Genomic DNA, 9,015 nt, shown 5'->3' on the forward strand with positions numbered 1-9,015 from the left:
GTCATCTTATGTAGACAAGAAATGTTGTTCACACCTTCGTGTGTGTGTTTAGCCCATTGTTGGCATTGTTCTCTTGATCTAGTAGCTGAACACACTTGTTTTGAGTGTCATTATATATAGACAAGGCTTGTTGTTTCACACCATTGAGTGTGATGTTAGCCCATAGTTGGCTTTTGTGTCCTTGTTCTAGTCGCTGATACACTCATTTCAAGTGTCATTTTATGTAAACAAGAGATGTTTAGTCACACATTCGTGTGTGTTTTAGCCCATGGTTGGCTTTTGTACTCTTTTCTAGTAGCTGAACATACTTGATTTTGAGTGTCATTATATGTAAACAAGAGATGTTTATTCATATTTTTATGTAATTTTAGCCCATGGTTGGCTTTTGTACTCTTGTTCTAGTCGCTGATACACTCATTTCAAGTATTATTATATGTAGACAAGAGGTGTGTATACATACCTTCGTGTGTGTCTTTGGCCCTTTGGTGGCATTATACTTATGTTTTTGTTCTAGTCGCTTATACACTTGATTTGCGGGTTTTGGAGGTCTAATAAGGTGATTGCTTGTAGCGGATGAACTATTGTTGAGATTTACAAAATTCCATATTTATGAGAATTTGAAATTTGGTTTCGATATAAGATTTTCTAATTCATGTTCATTTTATAGCACAATTGCTATGTGCACATCTCCTTCAAGAGAATTGCTCTATTCAATAACACTTGTTTTTCTCATCTTGTAAACTCGAGTAATATACTTGATTAAAGTATGATTGGAGCATGTTCATTAATGACTCTTTTAGGGTTGATTCATTTCATTACATGATATCGTATGCATATGCTCGCAATGGCTTTTTAAGCCCTCACTCAATTAAGATTCCTATTTTTTTTATGTATTGCCTCTTTGAAGGCTCTTTATGTTGTCCCTTCGTGGACTATTTCGATATTCACCATTTGGGGTTCTTGTTTATCCATTATTGGACCGTATGATTGCATTAAGCATTCTTATTATACATTTTCACATGCAATTTAAAATTTTCTCACTTTTACTTATTTTCAAGTATATGACTTTTGAAAGTTTGTCTTCTAAAAATATTTTGTATGCATAAGTAATTATCTTGTCCTGATGGATCCTGTGATTTAAATAAGATAATTAAGCGTTTATTGAAATGCATAGAATATTTTTTTGCATCATTGTTTTTTTGATGAATCATATGATATGGTTTTGTTGATTCATCTTGATTGGAATATTCCACTTGATTAAAGTGCAAAAATGTCTTTTACTTGAACTTCTTTTGGTTTGTTTCACAGGATCTTGAAGATGAGATGGAAAGAAGTACCTTAGATAAATTATGGAAGGTGCTCACCATTAAAGACAATTGGAGGAAGACATTTGCAAATTTCAATGGCATCCTTACCGAAGACTCTTGAAGCCTTGAGATTCTTCCTCTTGTATTTCTTCAAACTTTTTGTTTCTCCACGCAAAGTTTGAGAGGGGGGGGGTGTTAAAATGTAACTGTAATTCCTTTTGTGTATATATATATATATATTTTTATATATTTCTTGTAATACCCTAAAAGGGTATTTTGTCATTTCAATTTTATGCATATTCCATTAGGAATATGATTGTACTTTTTATTTCTTTTTCTTTTATTTTTTTCCTTTCTTTCTTATTTTCTTTTTGATATTCATACCACCTTGGGGGGTCAACGTAGACGTTGGACCCCTCCAACGATCACATTTATGACCATTGGAGGGGCTCCAACGACTACATTGGAGCCCCTCCAAGGCCCTCAATGTAACCCCTATAAAAGGGGGTCCTCTTCTTTGTATTTATATTCTTAAGGGAGCTTTAGCTCCATTGTAAAAGGGTTTTACCTTATTTCTCATAATAAAGATATATTCTTTTAGCCTTTTGGCTTAACCCCTTTGTGGGTTTATGGGTTTTGCACTTTATGTGCTTTTGGTTGCCCCTTAGTGGGTTTGTGTATTTGCACCTTAAGTGTGCATTTATGGGTTCATTATCGAACCATTTGTTTTCTAACAGGTCGTTCAACCTTGTCGAAATGCCTACGCTTTCACGGCGTCCGATCGTGAGGAATTGCTTCATGTTGATCTCGTCGGCGTTGTTGTGTTGCAGATCGTGTGTCTGAGTTACAGAACGTGGAAGGCACCATCCCAGCCTGCTACAGACCTCCAAGGTACCCCAAGGATCCCTCAATAGTCTTAGATCAGCTTCCCCCTAATTTTCGAAACCCGAAAACTAAAATTGCTCCATACCAGATACCTGATTTGCCTAAATTGAGTTCCCCTGACCTATTGCAGCCTTCTCCTCGGCCTAGCAACTATATCAGGCCATCTCACACGTCCTTAGACCTCCCTAGAACCCCTAGACTAAGTCCTACGAGTTCTAGACTTAGATTTACAATTGAACCCCTTTTCGAACCCAAAACTGCACCCCGTCGGGACCCTAACTACCCCGATTTTCCTAATCTAGTAACCCCCGACTATCAACACCATTCCCCTCTGTCCAGCACCTACCCTTTCACACGTTCCTAGCCCCCCCCCCCCTAAGATCTTTGGTCCAAGTCCCACACGATTGGGAATTTGTTCCATACCTGAACCACCCATTGAGCCCAAACCGCATCTACCTGACTGACAAAGAAGGCTTAAATAAAATAATATTGGTAAAAATAAAATTCTCAAACTTAAAAAGGCATTATATGGTTTAAAGCGAGCCCCAAAGGCTTGGCATGATAGATTTAGTAATGTAATGACAAGTTTGAATTTTCGTTCATGCTATACTGACACTGCTTTGTTTGTGAAAAGTGCAGGGTCTTCAGTAGTTATTCTACTACTTTATGTTGATGATATGGTCAATCACTGGAAGTGATGAGCAAGGAATTAATGATATTAAGAAAGTTTTAAAAGAAAATTTTGACATGTCTGACCTTGATTTCTTAAGATATTTTTTAGGAATTGAAGTAGCGTACTCTCCTCGAGGGTACATTCTCTCTCAGATGAAACTTGTCGTTGACATTTGTTCTAAGTCTGGTATCTCCGATGATAAGAAGACAGAATCCCCTGAAGTCATCAATGCAAAGTTAAGGTTGGAAGATGGAACACTTCTCGAGAATCCTACTCCCTACCGTCAACTTGTTGGGTCTCTAACCTACTTATCCATCACTCGGCCAGACATAGCTCATGTCGTCCACTCTGTCAGTCAATTTCAACATGCACCTACAACTGTGCACATGAGTGCAGTCTTAAGGATCGTCAGATACATCAAAAACACCATAACTAAGGGAGTTTTTTTTTCCTCCTCTTCATCACTTGATTTAATTGGTTATACTGATGCTGATTGGGGAGGAAATCCCAATGACAGAGTCTCAACTACGGGTTTTTATGTTTTCTTAGGTGACTATGATTTCTTGGAGATACAAGAAGCAGCACAAAGTATCATTGTCCTCAACAAAAGTGGAATATCGTGCTATGGCCACTACAACCATGGAGCTTGTATGGCTAAGAAGTCTCCTCAGTGATATGGGCATTGTCATCTCTACTCCTTCGAAGATGTGTTGTGACAACAAAAGCGCAATTTATATTGCAAGCAATCACACATTTCATGAGCGTACTAAGCACATCGAGATGGACTGCCATTACGTATGTGATGAATACCTAAAAGGGACCATAGCACTACCTTACGTCACATCCGAGTATCAGTTGGCGGACTTCTTCACTAAAGCCCTTGTCGCTCCTCGTTTTATGTTTCTCCTTAACAAGCTTTCGGTTATATCCCCGTAAAGCTTGAGGGAGGGTGTTAAAATACATGTAATCCATATATATATTTATATATATATATATAGTCTAATATACCCAATAGGGGTATTTTAGTCATTTCACAAGTACCTGATAGGGGTACTTGTTATTTTCCCCTTTTTTGTATTTATTTTTGCACTTTATTTTTTCTTTTTTTATTTTGTTTTTTTACCCACATAAGGGGCCCCACCATTGAGTCGATGGGGCCCCCAACGGTCACAAGGGCTCCCAACGACTCCATGGGGAGCCCCCTATGTGGCTCTTCTTTTAAGGCCATAAGGCCACCCCTCACTCTCCTTCTTTGTGTATATATAGGGGTGAACCCCTCTTGTATTCTTCACTCTTGAGAGCTCTCTCTCCTATGTCACAGGGATTCGGCTAGCAGGGTGCCGCACCCGCGTCGACGCGACTCGACGCGGGTGCGGGTGTGGGTGCGGCACCGGGTGCGGTCAACCCGATCCTGGGTGCGTTGACCGCACCCAAGATCATTTAGGTCCTTTTTTTGGATTTTTTTTTTTAAATTTGCCCTCTAAAATGGGCTGCGAAATTTTTTTTAAAAAAAATCAGCTGACAGCTGTTGATGGGCTGCGAATTTTTAAAAAAAAAAAAATCTGCTGACAGCTCCTGTCAGCTGCTGACAGGAGCTGTCAGCAGAGAAAATCGGATTTGAAAAGGCAGCTCCTGCGATTTTTTTTAAAAAAAAAAAATCTGCTGACAGCTCCTGTCAGCTGCTGACAGGAGCTGTCAGCAGAGAAAATCGGATTTGAAAAGGCAGCTCCTGTCAGTCCTAGCAGGAGCTGTCAGCAGCTGACAGCTCCTGGCAGCTGCTGCCAGTCCTGGCAGGAGCTGTCAGCAGCTGACAGCTCCTGGCAGGAGCTTTTCAAATCCTTTTTTGCGTAAAGGATTTTCTCTCTCCCCTTTATATATATATATATATTACATTTTTGCCCCTGCCGCACCCCCGCACCCGGGTTTTTTGGAAGTGCCGAATCCCCGCACCCGCACCCGCACCCGCACCCGCGCCCGCACCCGCACCCATGTGACATAGTCTCTCTCTTTTCAATAAAAGACATTTATATTTTTATGTTGTGTTGTCCCTTTGTGGATTTCGGTGTCATCTCTTTTGTTTGTCCATTGGTGGACATTGTAAGTGCTTATAGCACTCTTTGTTTTTCCGCATATCTCATTACAAAGAGGACCCATATAGTTGTTGGGAAAGGCTCCAACAGCTAGAAATATAGTTGTTGGTGATTTTCAACAGCTATATTCACTAAAAGACAAAACTTAATATAGTTGTTGAAGATTCCCAACAGCTATATTGACTAAAAGACAAAACTGCCCTTTACAAAAGTGTAAAGGACAAAATAAAAATAAAATAAAAAAGAGGACATAAGGGTATTACCTATTACAAAGGGAAGAAAAATAGTTCAAAATTATATAATATATACATATACACTCACATACGAATATATACACTCATATAAGAATATATATATGAATCAATACATTTTAACAACTATGCCTCTTTTGCTTTACACCACTTGAAGATGGTACAAGGGCCATCTAGAGCAGCATGAGGGGGCTCGAATAGAGGAGGCTGAACTGAAATACCACTTTTCATTATTGGGCATTAGAAAGAGGTGTCATCAGTTACAAGTTGAACAGCTCGACAAGAGGTAGCCTTCTTCAAATCCTTATAATTTTCCATTGAAATAGCGTTAAAAATAAGGAATGTACAACCAAGTTTCATTTGATTTGAAGCTTTCTACAACAAATTATTGTTTTTTCAATATTTTCTGCTATATTTTTGGAAATGGGCCTGTTTTGAAAAGTCTTCAGTCCTGTCCAATTTTTGCTGATCCTCTACTTGAGTTTGCATCTATCTAGGTTGTTTTTGACCTAGAATAATAGCAGTGGTGTTGTTGCAGCCATGGGATTTGTAGTTTGGGACTGCATTGACCTTTTGAAATAGGAACTAAGGAGTGACGGGGTGTATTTGAGTTTTTCTTGCGGATTTGCAACATCTGGTGATACACTAGTGATAATTTTGTTGTGAGGAGTTGCACCTTAGAAGATCTGGTGAGTTTTGAATATATACTGAGAGGCTGCGTATTGTTTTGGAGCATTACTTGGGACTCTTGTGTCCCGTAGGAGCATATATGTGTTGCTTTTGTGGTGTCGCTCATTTCAGCTGGGAGGATATGGATAAAAATGATGTCATTCAGTTGATTCCCATCAAACTTGATAGGACCAGCTACGTATTTTAGGCTCAGTTCATGCAGAGGATGATCGAAGGAAAAGGACTTAGTGGCTATATATTGACGGGGAAAATAAAAAACCTCAAGTTAATGAGGCAAACTATGAGGAAATGAATGGGAGATAAATAATGCTGTGGAGCAAGGTACTGCCATCAACCTAGCTAAATTCCAAGAAGCAAAGGATACATGAATCTTTTTGGCTCAAGTGTATCAAGAAGCTGATTGGGCAAGAGATTATCAGCTGTGCAGCAATTAAGAGGCATGAGAAAGACAGTAGGATCATTTTATACTAAAACGCAACAAACAGGAGGTGATCTTGATTGGACTCTATCCAAAATGTCCAAGGAGATGGATGTAAAAAATGTCAAGCAGAAAGAAGCAGATGCACAAGTCTGGAGTCATTGAATTTTTGATGAGCTTGAGGCCAAAGTTCAACAATGTTAGAAGTTCTATGCTTCATAGAGGAGAGTTTCCTACCCTTTATTAATTTTCTTTTTGGAGTTCTTGTTTTGTCTTTTATGTTGTGGGGTTCAGCAGAAGCAAGTTTCTCTTTTTCTTGTTTTCTGGATTCAATTTTCAGGGTTTTGGGATTTGTAGGACGGATCCTTCTATTTTGTTTGTTAGGGTCTTCAGGATTAGAATAGACAGATCTCACTGTCTGAACTTTTAGATGTTGATTTCTTCATGGTTCAAAGTGAAATGCTCGAAGCAAAAACTCAGTCTGGTCGTGAACTTTGCATCCACCTCTTTCACAATGGTTTTTAGTGAAAATTTCACTTCTTAGGAAGAAAGGTCATTGAAACCCAAAACCCTAGTTTTCTAATATTTTACAATTAGAATATCTAGATATATACTGGACAAATTTAAATATGAGGTTACAGTCAATCTCAGTCTGTTAGAATCGTTATTCCTTCTTTGGATCAAGTGTTTTCACTCTTGGTTAGTAATTGACGATTGTTGTGTCACCTTTCTTGGCTTGTGCTTCCTCTAATATCTAGTGGTTTACGTGTCTTGGCTGGATGTTTAAGATCAAGTGCTTAAACTCTTGCTCAACTTTTGCTTCAGAATTATTGCTTCTGTTTGCTATTTTTGGTTGTTATCTTTATGAGGACTCTGAGCTGTCTTAATTTTTCTATGATTTGCAGTTGGTGTAAGGGATGATGGATGGAAATGAGTAGCTGTCTCTCTCTCTCTCATACAAAGCACCAGCAATTTGGACCTGAGAATGACCAAGACAGTGGATTTTTCTGCTGAACCCCAAAACCTAAAAGAGGAAATAAGAATTCCAAAAAAAAAGTCTTATGCTTCTAGGCCAAAGTTAGACAAGCTTGCAGAAAACCAAAAAAAAACAAAAAAAAGTGTTTCCCTTCCCTTTATCTTCACAGAACATATGACCCTAGCAGGTTAGCTTTTTTTTTTTTTAGATGCTTACTAACATCACAGTCATCTGCCGGCTTGGGCCTCATCCTGAAGAAGAGTACAGCCTTCTTAGTGATAAGTGAGTGCATTCGAACGTCCTGAGGATAATAATTCAAAAGCGCATCTCCACATCAGGATTCAAAGGTATCTTCAGAACCCAAATGATTCCCTAAACAAAAGGTAGATCTCTTCTTTCTTATAGCTTTTCAAAATGGGAATATTTTCGACACATGCGCCCTCTATATGTGTTTTTCAAGAGAAATGCACACAAACGACATATGAAAATCAAATTTAACCTTGCGAAAGATCACATGCTGCCTGCAGTTTCGCAGATAGACACTTAAAGAATAGATAGCAAGGAGAACAAAATTCCTAATCTGAGCATGACATATGTCTGATTTACTGTCCAGTATTAAGAACGAACTTAATAAGGTGAAGAAAAAAAAACCTTTGCAGATCTGTAGCAGCAATATGCGTAGAAAATACCTAGCGGTTCAAGAGAATTCAACCAGCAAGGCGGACAAAACCACATGAAGGGAGGGAGTGGAAAAGCACATGAATAAAAGTGAATTTACCTTTAGGAAACGACCTCTTTTATTCTCCCCAATGTCAAAGTAGAATACCTATTAGGGGAATCAACAAGATTCAGCATCACTTCTCTTGGGCAAAATCAGATTCAGAATCAGAGCATTATATTAAAAGGAAAAAGGAGGGGGAAAGGGAGAGACCTTGGTATCCAGTTGCAATTCTTTGCTGAAAGTTTCCTGCTCGTCGGTACTGACGTAGTAATTGAAGAGATCTAGGAAGTAGAGAATGCCGTTGACGGGGACGATGATGGTGGACCTCGTGGCGGACGTCTTCTCGGAGATTTTAAGGTAGCGGCCGCGAGGGTTCTCCTTGAGATCGAAGTAGAAGAGTTTGTGCTCCACCTGCAGGGTCTTAGACAGCAGCTCCACATCGTTCCCACCCGAACCCTCCATCGGACGGGACGAAGGGACAGATAGACGAGAAGCAGAGATAAACCAAACCGATTAGGGAGAAGAGAGCGACATGTCTGTCCCCCGCGGCCAAGGCTGATGAGTGATGATGATGTCAAAGAGTCGAGGACAAAGTCGTTGCTAGATGGGGGCGTTGGGGATGATTTGGGGATTTCCGCACCAACTTCGCTTCCTACGATCTCATACATACTAGAGGTACCAAGTAGCTTGGCTGCCTGTGGCGGTGTGCGTGCGTTATTAAACCCACGACGCAACGCGGGTGCTGCTGGCCGTAAACTCTAAACTTAGACCAGCACCAAGAGGGTCCTTATGCGCCCCACATGCACAGCGCACATGTGCCCAGAAGACAAAACAGCAGCATGTTGCTGCGCCGCTTGTGCACAATGCATGGGCGCAGCACATCACGCACCGCAGCAGGCACAATGCACATCACGCACCGCACCCGAGTGCCGCATGCACAGACACCACTTATGAGCATTGCGCACAAGTGCAAGGCACCATGCACCCAGTGTGTGTCACCATGC

At 40.1% G+C, this 9,015-nt stretch overlaps 1 protein-coding gene across 1 annotated transcript in view; it reads right to left on the reverse strand.

Annotated features, from left to right (window-relative positions):
• LOC149826945 (transcription factor Pur-alpha 1-like) overlaps positions 1-8,558 on the reverse strand; it is a 29,681-nt gene extending 21,123 nt beyond the window's left edge. Inside the window, exons 1-2 of the mRNA XM_090020177.1 lie at positions 8,222-8,558; positions 8,069-8,116 (exon numbers count right to left, since the gene is read on the reverse strand). Coding sequence (XP_089876303.1) covers positions 8,069-8,116; positions 8,222-8,473 — 300 coding nt within the window. The 5' untranslated portion in view covers positions 8,474-8,558. The remainder of the gene's footprint in view (positions 1-8,068; positions 8,117-8,221) is intronic.
• Between the last annotated feature and the right edge of the window lie 457 nt (positions 8,559-9,015).

Source organism: Nuphar pumila, chromosome 10 (assembly GCF_984573655.1).
Source record: "Nuphar pumila chromosome 10, dmNupPumi1.hap1.1, whole genome shotgun sequence".
In the NCBI taxonomy this organism is placed as follows: Eukaryota; Viridiplantae; Streptophyta; class Magnoliopsida; order Nymphaeales; family Nymphaeaceae; genus Nuphar; species Nuphar pumila.